We start from the raw sequence: 14,245 nt of genomic DNA on the forward strand, positions 1-14,245 counted from the left end.
AGAAAAAAACTGAGTAGCATGCTTAATGGGAAGGACCCTAAATAAGAAAATTGATGTATTACCTAAAATCCCACTGTAGTCAGCAGAAAAATGGTCCCCCCAAAGATTAATTCCTGAAACCTGTGAATATGGTATCTTATATGGCAAACAGACTTGGAGGATGTGATTAAGTTAAGGACTTTAGGATGGGGAGATTATCCTGATGGCCCAATGTGTTCATATGGGGTCCTTTCTGGGCTGTGGTCAGAGGGACATGTGGCTGTAGAAGAACGGTCAGAGAGAGGCAACGTTGCCAGCTGTGATGGAGAAAGGAAGTCAAGGAATGCCACCAGCTTCTACAAGCCGCAAATGCAAGGAAGCAGACTGTCCCCGACAACCTCCACAGAGGACTGCATGCTGCCATCAACCTGATCATAGTCTGGCCTGCAGAACCAGGACTGGAAGACAATAGATATGTGTCGTTTTAAGCCACCACGTTTGTGATAATTTCTTACAGTAGCAGTAGGAAGCTAATGTACCGACCAAGTAGAGATTGATTAATTTGGTTAATAAATAAAAACTCCTGGGAAAAAGAATGACTTATATTCTAATGCAAGTCAGTCTAACCACATGGCTTTCTGAATCTGAGTTCCAGGACAGTGTAGAACAAAGGTTTACGCAAACAGGACAAGCCAGGAAGGACTTAATGGCAATTTCTGGCATTTAAAGCATTATTCTGTGTTTGGAAAAGAAAGAATTCAGGCAGTGGGTAAAATATAGACATTCCAAGAGAGAGAGAAAAAGTTAAAATGGATGGGGAAAGACACAAAAGACATTTCACCTCACCCTAAATGAGCTGGGAGCCGATCCCCTCCCCTACTGTCTTTGACAGCTGAGCAGTCATGTGCAGGTGGGAGGTGTACACTCTCATGCACCATCTTAAACCAGCCCAGCCTGGCTCACCCATCTAATGCAGAGGAGAGGGCCACCTGAGCTTAGAAATGCTCCACAAACCTGAAGCTCATTCATTGCTTAAAGAACCAGCTTCACCAAAAGCACTCGTAGGGAGCACTGGAGAAAGCCCATGACACCTGGGTAGCAGGGTACACAGAGGACAAGGAAGTCACGCTTCTAACGTCACAAGAATGATAGGATTTTCTCCTCACTTATCCAACATTCATATACCAGGTGCAGGGCAATGCTATGTGCTGAACGTAGAGTGTTTGTGCCAATGCAATAAAGTTACTACTTAAATTTTAAAATGTGAGTGGCAGAAGCAAAAGGCTACAAAAGCTGACAGCCAAGCAGAATAAATTGATTGTTGTTAGAAAAGAAATCATGTTCTGTTAGAAAGCCTTTAAGCCTTTGTTGTTATGCTTCATAAGTCATGTGCTACCACAGTAGGTGCTTCCTGGGGCTGTGAGTAGATGAACTGGTTCATAAGCAACCACACTGGGTACCCAGCATCACACTGCCAAGCTGTCCACCAGAATCATGGCTCAGCACACTACAGCAGGAAATAATAGAATTATAAAGGAGAAAGTAGGGATACCTGAGGCTCAGGTTCTCGCTCTGGCATCACCCCAAAATGACTTAAAATTTGTTCTCTCATGCGATCCTGGAGAGACGCAAACCAGGAAACAGCCTGTTGATGCACGGAATCATGGAGAGCGGCAAGTTCTTCATACTCTGGACCCTCCACCTGATAGGGAAAAGGCACAGCCATGGGAACCATTCGTGGTTACGCACACAACACAATTAGTGACCTCTGCACCACCACTAAGTGGATTTGTGACATTTAGCACTTTAATAATTCATCAATTTCACAAAAATGGTACATGCTCAACATAGAAATCTGTATTTTTTTTTTGCGTAATTGAAATCTATCAACTGTATCCTGATTTTTCTCTTCATACCATAAGTACATGTTTCAGGTAGTTCTGAATATTTTTCTATGGCTGCATGCAATTATATATTTAAGATATACGCCAATTTACTTAGCTATTCACGTAAGTTATTTAGAATATTCTAGATTTTTATTTTTAAAAATAACAGTAATATAAACATTTATGAAAAATTGTGGTTTTTTTTTTGACAAGGGAGGGAGGTAATGATTTCCTTAGAACAGTTTCCTAGAGACCTTGACAGAATTATCAAGTCAAAGAGTGACATTTTAAAAACCGTATTCCATACCACCAAGCTATATTCCTAAAGGCTTGATAGGACAACACTGCACTCATGACATCGGCCTGGGCTGATGGAATCCAGCTTGTGGTCGGCCACAGCACATTAGACAGACCACGCTTGGCCTCTAGTCCCTATGTCACTATCAAGTCTGTCATTTAAGTTACGCCTCAGTCCTGTTCGGGAACACCTGGAAGAGGAGGAAGAGCATGGAACTGGAAATCAGGGGGCCAGGGTTCATTCCAGCTTCATCACTGACTCTCATGTGTGAATTTAGCTAGTCTCAAAGCCTCATTAGGGCAGAGTTTTCTCATCTGTAAAATAGGAATAAACCATGAAGGTCCTTTCCTGTTATAAAATTCCAGTACTGCAAAAAGTATGGTGTGCTGAGAAATTATAACGTAATGCATATACTACACTCAATTTGACTTACAGAATTCAAATATTCATATGTGACAGAGGATTTTCTTTTAAAAATAAGCTAAAGTTATTTCATATTGTAGCAATTTAAGCCCCCATTTAAAAATAAACACATACACTATTAAAAGCTGTCATCTCCAACAACAGTCAATAAACCCTGCCGTCAGGTCTATCAATGCAGCAGAGGGATCCTGAGAACTATCACTTTCAGCTATAGCTTTGAAACCCAACTCTCTGGTCCAGGCTGGGCTCTCTGCTCTGCTCCTCTGCACTGGGATGACCAGAATCAGCAGCTGGAGGAGGCACAGAGCTAGCATCCTGGGTGTGACTCCATAATCCTAAGCATACACCACTGCCCACAAAATGACTTCCAGTGTGATGTGGGGTGGCTACATACCCTCACTTCCACATTTCCAAATGTCAACCAATTTAAAAGAGGGATACAATAATTCCAAGGATTTCCTCATTTTAAGTATTTTAAAATGTCTTGCTGTAGTATAATTTACAGACCGAAAAGTGCATACATCTTGTTTAGCTGGAAGAGTTTTCTCAACCGTATACACCAGTCTGACCATCACCCAAAACCAGACAGACACTTCCACTACTTAGAAAGATTCTTCAACGCCCCCCTCCCCAGTCAGTTACAAAGCCAACCCCACAAGCCTTTTGTGACTTCCATCCCCAGAGTTTAGTTTTGCCTGTTACTAAAAGTATACAGATGAAGTCACACGGCACGCGTTCGTCCTGAGTCTGGCTTCTCTCATTTAACATCATGTCTATGAGAGTCATCAGTGTTGTTTCGTGCACCAGCAGTTCATTTCTTCTTATTGACAGGTAGAATTCTATTGCATGAATGTACCACAGTGTGTTTACTGACTCAACGGAGATCAGCACCTGGGCTGCTCCTGGTTTGGGGCTACTATTGAGAAAGACTGCTATGGACATCCTTGTGCAAGTCTGTTAGAGAATCTCTCAAAACATTTTGCTAATGTGTCAAATTATATGTCCTGATATTTCTATTAGACACACAAAAAGTTCTTAAGGGTAATAAATTCAAGGCTTTTATATTTAGCTTTGAAAGGTATTTTTAAGTTGTAGATTTTTGTCACATTCTGAACTAACACCAACACAGAGAACAGGGACTGATAAATTGCTGTTCATGAGTCAGCTCATGCTCACCACCATGTTTCTGGAAATAACATTTAATGGAAAACCAGTCATGCTCATGCCTTTACAACATTGTCTATGGCTGCTTTTGCACTGTAACGGCAGAACTGAGTAGCTTTGACAGAGACCATATGGCCTGCAGAGTCTAAAGTATTTATTATCCGGCCCTTTACAGAAAAAGTTTGCCAGCTCCAGGTTAGAACATCTAATAACAAATCACCAGCCTATTTTTCAATGTGCAGGTTTACATGCTCCATAAGTACACTAAGGTCACTTTTTAAAAGAGATTTCTCTTCCAGCTCCCAACTCAGGTAAAAAAACCACTGAGCAAATAAATGACTGCCAAAGGCAGTGGCTCATGCCTGCAGTCCTAGTGCTTTGGGAGGCCAAGGTGGTAGGACTGCTTGAGCCCAGGAGTTTGAGACCAGCCTGGGCAACACAGGGAGACAATGTCTCAAAAAAAATTTTTTTTAATTAGCCACGTGTGGTGGTGTGCATCTGTAGTCCCAGCTACTCAGGGGGCTGAAGCAGGAGGATCGCTTGAGCCTGGGAGGTCAAGACTGCAGTGAGCCGAGATCATGCGGCTGCACTCCAGCCTACATGACAGAAGGAGATCTTGACTCAAAAATAAATAAGTAGGTAAATAAATAACTTAAGTGATGAATTAAGGACTTAAGTAATATTGTCAATACAAGTTCGACAAAGCTTTCTTACAATGCAGAGGGAAACAAGAGGACCGACCTCTATAAAGTACACCAGACAATAAGCCTTACTTACCCTTTCATCTTCAAGATACTCAATGTCCGCTGTGTTATAGCCATCTCTGTGGCGGTGGTTTAGAACTCGGAACCGACTGATGCCAATTGCATCTACGACAGAACTTCCATCAGGAAATGTTCTCACATCCTTAATCTCCAGCATGCACCCGTACTCTGAAAGCCTGAAAAGACGGTTGGGAGAAATGACGGTGATTTTTAAAATGCAGGAGGCCTTTATTTTTTCCTGGATGAGAGTTTGCTTTTAAAAGGAATACAAAGCCACACAAAACAGTGTCTCCATATCAGACCAGCAAGGTTATTGTTGCTAAGAGACATGTGCAGACAGTCGCTTCTGTTAGATGCTAAGTATAGTGGTGATGGTGGCTGCAGAGGAAGGGCTCCAGGTGAGACAGGACTTGTGCCTTAGCAGTTCCAATGGGCTAGTGTTTTGGGAAGGACCCAAGATATGAGAAGAGACAAAATCTTAAATGTGGCTCCTCAGCTGCCTTGGCCAGGCACCATCAGGACTGCCCAGCTGGCGCCATGCACACACTCGGCTTTCCAAAGCTCTCCCTAGCTCTTACCCACACTCTGATTGTAACTATCGCCCATATCCTAGGGATATTCTCATGCTACCACATGCCAAGCACCACACAGAGCAATACATACAAATTCAAGCCCACACTTCAAATTTGATTAATCAAAAGTCAGTAAAGTGAAAAAAGCTATAGAAGTTCCGTGTGCACTGAGAATATAGAAAAGAATGTGAAAAGAATGTGAAAAACAACAAGAAAAATCAGATAAACCATAAAACATATGTCTGGAACCCATCAGAGATTGGACGTTGCTCTGGGTAACCAAATAAAGATCCCACAGGGCAAGAGTAGACAGAGCCCAGGAAGAGACATAAAAGTGTGTAGGAAGAATTCAGCTAATTTTTTTTTTTAAACAAATTGCCAATGACCTGTGTGGGCTGGCATCAGAGTGTAGGTCCTTGAAGAGCTGCACTCACAAAGGGAGCTTGCATCACACACAGACTCTTGTCCACAGATAAGAGGCTCCTTGGTGAGTCACACCCTGCAGCGAGGCAGGCTTGGAGGAGCTGACGTTTATTTAGAAGCCTCTGCTGGTGCTGGTTGCTAGGGCAGCAAGCCCTCTACCTTCAAAGGCACTCAGCTCCTCCTCCCTCCTGCCTTTGCCCACAAGGTCTTCACCTCATTCCAATTCTGCCAGCTCTGCCCTCCCCAATCAAAGTGCCGTGGAAAGCAGTCCCCGGCCACTGCCTTCATCTCCTTGCCTCCCTTTCACTGCTCCATATCCCACCGTTTCATTAAAATGACTCCAAAAGAAGTCAGAGATGTCCTCTGAATTGCTCAGAGCACTGGACAGTCTCCTGTCTGACCCCCCAAAGGCACGACCCTGCAGACTGCTGCTGAGCCAAGGCCTCTGCTCTCCTGCACCCTCTCTAACCAGCCCGGCCCCTCACACCCCTACCTCTGTCTGTCCCTCCTGCTCCATGCTACCCAGCCCAGGGTGGTGTCCTAAGCTATGTCTATTTTCATTCCGAAGCTCTCCCCAGATCTTACCCACATTCTAGTTGTAACTATCACCCGTAATCTAGTGATATTCTCACACTACCACGTGCCAAGCATCACACACAACAGTTTATAATACATACGAATTCAAGCCCACAAAACACGGAGGCTCAGTGGAATTAACTTATCTAAGGCCACTGGGAGATTTAGAGCCGAAACGAGAACTCAGAGCAGTGTGATTCTAAAGTCCTCATGGTGAGCAGCTTTACTATACCTCCCCCAAACTAATGAGCAGCGATGATTCCCAAGTTACAGGCCTGTACGTCAAACTGCCGCCTGGATGCCTCTACTTATATACTTAATAAAACTCTCTCTTCCTGTTCACCTAACAGGATGATCTCATTCATAGCATGGTGAACCTGGAGGCGTTCTGAAGATCCCTCTTCAAGGGAGGACTTGCTGCCCCAGCAACCAGCAGAGGCCTCCAAATAAAGGTCAGCTCCTCCAAGCCTGCCTTGCTGCAGACATGACTCACCAAGGAGCCTCTTATCTGTGGACAAGAGTCTGTGTGTGATGCAAGCTCCCTTTGTGAGTGCAGCTCTTCAGGGACCCACACTCTGATGCCAGCCCACACAAGGTCACTGGCAATTTGTTAAACAAGAAAAATTAGCTGAATTCTTCCTACACACTTTTATGTCTCTTCCTGGGCTCTGTCTACTCTTGCACTGTGGGATCTTTGTTTGGTTACCCAGAGCAATCTCCAGTCTCCGATGGGTTCAAGAAACAAATGTTCTGTGGTTTGTCTGTTTTTTCTTGTTGTTTGGATAGGAATAACATTCTTTTCAGCGTTCTATATTCTCAGTGCACATGGAACTCTTATAGCTTATTTTTTCACTTTAATGATGTTTGATTAATCAAATTTTAATATATTCTAATTTATTAATCTTTTTCTGTTGTGTATTCTCAGCACCTTGTATGAGAATCTTTCCCCATTCCTAATTATAAGGTGATCCCCAATATTTCCTCTTAAATATTTTTATATTTTGTTTTTCACATTAGGAATGTAAACGTGTTATTTTTCATTTATGGTATAAGGTACAGTTTTTCCCCCCTCTTATTTGGACTACCCACTAATTTTCTGGACACCCGTTATTGAGTAATTTGTCTTTTCTCATAAAATTGTCTGTGACTATGGCGTCCATGTATGAGTGGGCCTGTTTTGGATCTCTACATTATTGTTTCATTGGTCTACTTACTACTTACTGCTTGTAAACTTGACACTATAGGAGTGTCCGCCCGTTTGCTCAGCCATATCTAGGCTTGGTGTTTTGTTTTTCCATACTGATTCTAACGTCAGCTTGAGCAAGTCCATGAAGCAGCCCCCTGGGGATGGTAATGGGAATTACTCTGGATTTGTGGAACTGCAGAGATATGGCATCTCTATGACATTGAGTCTGTCACCAATGGATATGGCATTTCTTTCCATTGATTCAGAACTTCTGGAATATCTTTCAATAAAGTTTCAGAATTTTCTCCACAAAGGTCCTACACATATTTTAAAAAGATCTGTCCTTAGGTATTTATGGGAGAAAATTCTGAGTGGCCTTAAAAATGCACTCTCCTCTTCTTCCTAGCATGTGGGTGGACTATATTTGCCAGTCTCCTTTGCAGCAGGTGTGAACAGAAGGTAGCCCCCTTTCTTCAGAGTCCTTTAAGAGCATGTGTACCTCCTCCACAGCTAGCACTTGGAGGCAGTGACCTCATCATGATCATGTAGGGCTGACAAGTTCCTAAGGGATGGGAGGATCCTGAGTCCCCAGATCAGTCCATAGAGGGGAACGACCTGCTGGCTTGCAATATTCTCCCTTGACATAGACATGAAGGGAAAGGAAGTGAAAACCATGTGTAGTGTGTTTTTATAAGACTGAAAATGATTTGGCTGTAGAGACAGGGAAAAAGCTTTGTGAAGGATATAAAAATTTTTCATTTTAGAAATTTTTTGTAGAGATGGGGTCTCCCTATGTTGCCTAGGCTGGTCTCCAACTTCTGGGCTCAAGCGATTCTCCTACCTCAGCCTCTCAAAGTGCTGGGATTACAAGCATGAGCCATTGAGCCCAGTTGCAATTTTTCTAGACCTCAAAAGTTGGACTAGATTTGTTTGTATATAGATGAGGATAAAGAAACTTGCAGGCAGAGGGAAGCACGGAGGTGTGGAAGCATGAGCTGTCACAAGAGAAGGGCAGGTAGCATGGCAGTGGACTAGCAGGTGTGACGCTTGAAAGGAAGAGGTGGGCAGTGAGGGATGGGACCGCATTATGCGCAGCCTTGAACTTGGACTTTGTTACGTAATGGGAGTCACTGGAGGTTTTCAAGCATCAGCCTAAATCATTCTGCAAGAAAGATGACAAACAATGCCCTTAATTAGGACCCTTTGAATGCCGACAGTTCTTACCCTGCGTGCTCAGCAGATAAACACATGCCAAATCGCCTGGTGCCAGTTTCCATGCATCTTCTTATCATAAGCCGATAGCGGGGCTCAAAGACGTGGAGTGGACATGGGACCGTGGGGAAGGCCATGGCACACACAAAGATGGGGACGTCTCTGGTCAGACTGCAGAGCAAGGGGACATGTTATCTCAGATGTATGAGCTGTTAGATCAGAGGGTAGTACTGGCCACCAAAACAGCAACACTCAAACTCAGTTCTCCCCGCTACAAAACAAAACCCTCAGGCTAAGAGGGACAAGAAAGCCAAGGACCACAGCATGTGAAAATTCTCGCTCACCCAGGTTTCCTGACAAATCTGTCTTATTTAATTAGAGAAAAGGGAACATGCTGAATTATATTACTTTGCTTGGAAAAGTTACAGCTTTTGAGCACTCTAAAAAAATTCTGATAAAAGCAAAAACTACATAATAGTCAAAGGCAATGAGTTTTAAATAGGAGAGTGGAAGAGTGATAAGATCTCTACAAAAACACAGAACTTGCACCATTTTCAATGATGAAAACTGTCAAGCGTGTTGTGATTCACAATCCTGGGCCTTGCTTCTCACTCTACTTTTTAAAATTGTGCTTCACTTTACTCCACTTTGCAGATATTACATTAAAACATTTTTTGAGGTAAAATATACATATATAGTCTACTATTCTTAAGTGTACAGTTCATTGGTAACAAATACATTTATATTCTTTTATTTATTTTTTTTAACAATTATTTTAATATAGAGAAAGGGTCTTGCTATGTTTGCCAGCTTGGTCTTGAACTCCTAAGGCTCAAGCAATCCTCCTGACTTGACCTCCCAAAATGCTAGGACTACAGGCATGAGCCACTGTGCCCAGCCTTCTTTGCTTTTTAAATCCTGAAGAATTCAGTATCGCTTACTTATATACAAAAAGCAACTACGTAATTTTGTTAAAACACTTTAAAAATACCTTATAGAAAATTTCTTATAACTTCTTGCAATTACATTTCCAAAAATATTTTGCAATTAAAATTTTTTTCCACTTACAGTCCAAAAGAGTTCCCCGCCATGAAAAGAAAACCTGAGGTGAAGTTGAGGTTGACAAAGTTCACGGAACGTGAGCACTTACTTTGACAGTTCCGACATTTCTTCATCATAAATTCTCTTCCTGTCAGACAATTCATCTGACAAATACCGAATTATTAATTCTTCAGCCAGAACAGTTATATTAAAGTTTCTGCTTGCCAATAACTGTAATAAAATAACAACAAAAAAGTCAAATGATACCGTATGGTAATTGACTCTAAAGGACCAAGTTTCCCAGTCGAACGGTGAGCAAGGAGGGGGCAGATGGGATCTCTGAGCAGGTCAGAAGGAACAGAGTGGAGAGGGAGGAGGGCCGGCCTGTGCCAGAAGCAAAGGCAGCCCCTCCACTGTGAGAAAAGGCCAGGAGGTGGTGTTCACCTGAACGAAGGATGAGGCAACTCAATCTTAACAGCATCTACATTTTCAGCCAGGTGCCGTGATATTAATGAGAGGGGAGGAAGTGAAGTAGGGCATGCTGGGTGAGGAGAGACATACGCAATGATCAGCTTGGAGAGTAAAGAACTGGAACTACTAGAGAAAGAATGTAAGAATGATTACTAATGTTTTAAGTCTAAGACTTAAAATTGTTCATCTAAACTGACACCAATCTTCCCAATGTTGTTTTTTTTTCTAGCTTTGTTGTGTTACTTAGGACGCATGCAAACGGTAAAGGTTGATTTTTTGGGATTGAGAAACAGAGTGTGGGACCATGGATTAAAGCTGGATGTGAAGGGAAGGTGAGAGGAGACTAAATGAGGAAGCGCTGAGATTTGTGGGTTGCAGGGCCACAATGTGGCTGAGCTACTACTCTGTATGTGTGCGTGTGTGCGTGTGTGCATGTACGCACGTGCGTGTGTGTGGACACAGAGTAGTAGTTCCGTAGGTTGCACTGTTTTATTGCAGGCATGTATACTAGTATATAGTAGCTCTTTTCACTGACATTCTGATACACATCAGGTGCTGTTGCAGGTGCATTATTAGTCCTGAAAACACTATAATGCTATAACTGTTCTCTCCACTGCGCTCATAAAGCTGTGATTCAGAAAGGGTAAGGGTGAGTGCTGAGCCACCATGAGTGCCCGAGGACCCCAGGCCTTGCGGGCTTCAGGCTCTGCTCTTTGGTGGTCTGCTGCATTTATGGGCTTGGGATGACACCACGTATTTCCAACACACCTTGGCTGGGGGAGTCCTTCGCATACTGCCAGGTTTCCCTGTAGCTGGTGTGACACAAACTAAATGTATTACTGTGATTGAGAACCAGAAGTTCAAACTTTGCAAAGGCCTATGTTTGGGAACTGCTATTGCAGGTTAACTGGTAGAGAAACACCTTATCATCTAATTCACAAAACTGCCTCATAATTGTCATTATAAATGGTTTATGATGTCCTTTCATTGAAGAGTAAAACAATAAAACATGCTCTACTTGGCATGATGCTAACCACTTCTGTAGATTCATATATAAATGAAGATTCAGGTCCCTGGTAGTGCATGCAAAGGTGTCTATGAGCATGATATGATTTCTGCAATGAAGAAAGACAAAACGATAATTTTGGATTTTATTTCATTTTATAGTATTCTAATTTCTGGAACATTAGTAATCCATGTATAGTTTGCATATAATCATTCATTCATTCACTGATTCATTCATTATTCAACAAAGACTTCAAGAGTCTCTGGTGTATGTGCCGGTCCCTGTAAATACAGGGAAAACAGGTCACAGGAAGTCTCAGTATTTAAGCAGCTTCTATTCTAGTGCCAATCTCCAGCTATTGCATCTTCACTCGGCCTCCTACAAGGCAGCACTGAATCGGAAGTGAGTTAGGTCTGTGTTGTAAACAGGGCTCACACAGATAGGCATTTTATTCTTGTAAGAACAGATGAGCCTGTTCTGGCCCAGGCAGGCACCAGAACAAGAGGCAATGGGTCTGAGGCAACTACTAGCAAGAAGAGACAGCAAACACCAGGAGGAGGACTGAGCAGGAGCTGCCAAAGAAACGGCTCTGCAGACTCAGACACAGCCACCACCATGATGCAAAGCACACAGCACAGTCATTGATGTTCATGAGAGCTCTGAAGAATTTAGAAAGATTCAGTATGCATGCAATTTAATACAGTATGTACATATAATGTTTTAGAAAATGGTTTCAATGGTAACTAGTTATTTTAATCTTTTGGCAGTGAATTTTTTTTTTAGAGACAGGGTCTTGCTATGTTGCCCAGGCTGGAGTGCAGTGGCTATTCATAGGTGCGATCCCACTACTGATCAGCACAGGAGTCCTGACCTGCTTCGTTTCCTACCTGGGCCAGTTCACCCCTCCTTAGGCAACCTGGTGGTCCCCCACTCCCGGGAGGTCACCATATTGATGCCGAACTTGGTGCAGACACCCGATCAGCATAGTGTACTACAGCCCAGAACTCCTGGGCTCAAGCGGTCCTCCCACCCCAGCCTCCTGAGTAGCTGGGACTACAGGCATACACCACCATGCCCAGCAGTAAAATTTTTTTTTTTTTTTTTGAGAAGAGTTTTGCTCTTGTTACCCAGGCTGGAGTGCAGTGGCGCAATCTCGGCTCACCGCAACCTCCGCCTCCTGGGTTCAGGCAATTCTCCTGCCTTAGTTTTTTGAGTAGCTGGGATTACAGGCACGCGCCACAATGCCCAGCTAATTTTTTGTATTTTTAGTAGAGACGGGGTTTCACCATGTTGACCAGGATGGTCTTGATCTCTTGACCTCGTGATCCAACCGCCTCGGCCTCCCAAAGTGCTGGGATTACAGGCTTGAGCCACCACGCCCAGCCCAGTAAATTTTTTTTATTGTACTTTAGGTTCTGGGGTACATGTGCAGATCATGCAGGATTGTTGCATAGGTACATATATGGCAAGGTGGTTTGCTGTTTTGGCAGTAAATTTTAAAGGTTATAATTATTTAAAACTTCACTTAAGTATAATATCTTCTCTTATCACATTAGATTTAAAAATAAATATTACTGCACATTTGTAAAAAGAAAAAACCTTTACACTACTTAAAATGCATTCAATAAGTTTAATCTCTGGAAAGTAATTAAGGCAAATATTATCAGTCACATTTAATGAATGAAAAACAAAGGAAGACACTCCCCACCCCCATAAGATGTTGAATGACTTGCTCCATATAAATTTAGTGGCACTAATGGAACCATAGCCCAATACAGCTGATAAGAATTCGCTATTTCAGAAATTGATCAGAGGTCTTCAGCTTTTAAATATTCTTCGTTGTATTTGCCACACCTAACGTAAACAGATTTAATAGTTTATATTAGGGCTAAATATCATTAAATAGCTTCCCCATGGAACCTGAATTTTACTGATTTTTGATTTTAGACCAAAGACAATAATAACTGACAATTGGTAAAAGCTCTAAGGGGACTTACCAGTGGTCAGAAATGATCAAGCCTTCAATCCTATGAAAAACTCTCAAGATGAAAATGAGAATTTCTGGAACACATTAACTGTACATGACAACGTCTCAACCATTTACAATGAACGTGATGTAAGGACTCAATAATGCTAGCTATTTTCAATCTATCTCAACTAAAATTTATACCTAAAAATTTCCTTAAATTTTAGCAATTTCTGCATGTAAACCTTCCTTGTGTATTTCTTGATTAATCAAAGAGATGAGAAAAGACCTATCTTTGACTGGAGAAATCTCTTTCTTTAACAATTGGGTGGGAGATGCAATGCAAGACAGGGAATATGCGTCTACCAAGGGATGAGAGGAGGAACTGTCTTGTCATTTCCTAAAATGTACTTACTTCCGAAAGTTTGTCTTTGCACAATGGACATTGTGGGGAATGGTCAAGGCAGCGCTCAAGGCATTTTAGGCAAAATGTGTGTCCACAAGGCGTAGTGACAGGTTCAAAGAGCAACCTGGAAGAAAATATCTGTTTTTAGCTAGAAATGTCCAGGACTGATTTTCAAATCATGGATTGGTTTTAGAAGGATTCCTTATGCAATTCCCTTACTGTTCTAGAAATCACTTGCATGCACTTCCATTTTTACATCTTCTTTATCAAATCTTTAGAAAATAAATCAATTACTACTGAGCTCTACATAGTTTCCCCGATAATAAAAAGCCCATTACACTTTGGTACACATTTCAGAAATGCCGAAGTTTTAACGAGTTGCATGGAATCTGTATCATCCTACCTCATGCAGAGGGCACACTCAAAGTCAGTTACATCAAGCGAGAGCCACTGACTTTCTTCCATATCAGAGTTCAGGCTCCTTTGAGGTGAGAAATCTGAATGTGAAAAAATTTAGAACGCTGTAATTGACACATAAGCATCTGAACAACAGCATGCAAGAAAGGTATTTCCTCTGGACAAAATGGGTTGTATCAATGTAACAAATCACGCTGGACAGAAATAGTTCCTGTCCAGTTAACAGCATATAGCAATTATTTATCTGGATGATAAACGTGAATAAAATTTAAAATTATAGCTAAATTTTCTCTGTTATTTTTTACTATGAAGTCTTTGCTGTATAAAACATCTAAAATGCTCTATAATCTTAGAGCTGATATAATCATTTCATTACTAATATTAAATGGTACAGAATTTTTAGCTAACATTCTATCACTTTGGAGTCACAGAACTGCCTGATGAAAATAATTCAC

The 14,245-nt window shown here is 42.0% G+C and overlaps 1 protein-coding gene across 1 annotated transcript in view; it reads right to left on the reverse strand.

The window, feature by feature from the left end:
- The window catches only part of LONRF2 (LON peptidase N-terminal domain and ring finger 2), a 48,002-nt gene that overhangs the window by 11,822 nt on the left and 21,935 nt on the right, over positions 1 to 14,245 (reverse strand). Inside the window, exons 6-11 of the mRNA XM_012475871.2 lie at positions 13,777 to 13,870; positions 13,383 to 13,497; positions 9,634 to 9,755; positions 8,496 to 8,654; positions 4,528 to 4,690; positions 1,532 to 1,681 (exon numbers count right to left, since the gene is read on the reverse strand). Of these exons, the coding sequence (XP_012331294.1) occupies positions 1,532 to 1,681; positions 4,528 to 4,690; positions 8,496 to 8,654; positions 9,634 to 9,755; positions 13,383 to 13,497; positions 13,777 to 13,870 (803 nt within the window). The remainder of the gene's footprint in view (positions 1 to 1,531; positions 1,682 to 4,527; positions 4,691 to 8,495; positions 8,655 to 9,633; positions 9,756 to 13,382; positions 13,498 to 13,776; positions 13,871 to 14,245) is intronic.

Source organism: Aotus nancymaae, unplaced genomic scaffold, assembly GCF_030222135.1.
Source record: "Aotus nancymaae isolate 86718 unplaced genomic scaffold, 86718_ANA_hifiasm-v0.15.2.pri h1tg000131l, whole genome shotgun sequence".
NCBI classification, from domain to species: Eukaryota; Metazoa; Chordata; class Mammalia; order Primates; family Aotidae; genus Aotus; species Aotus nancymaae.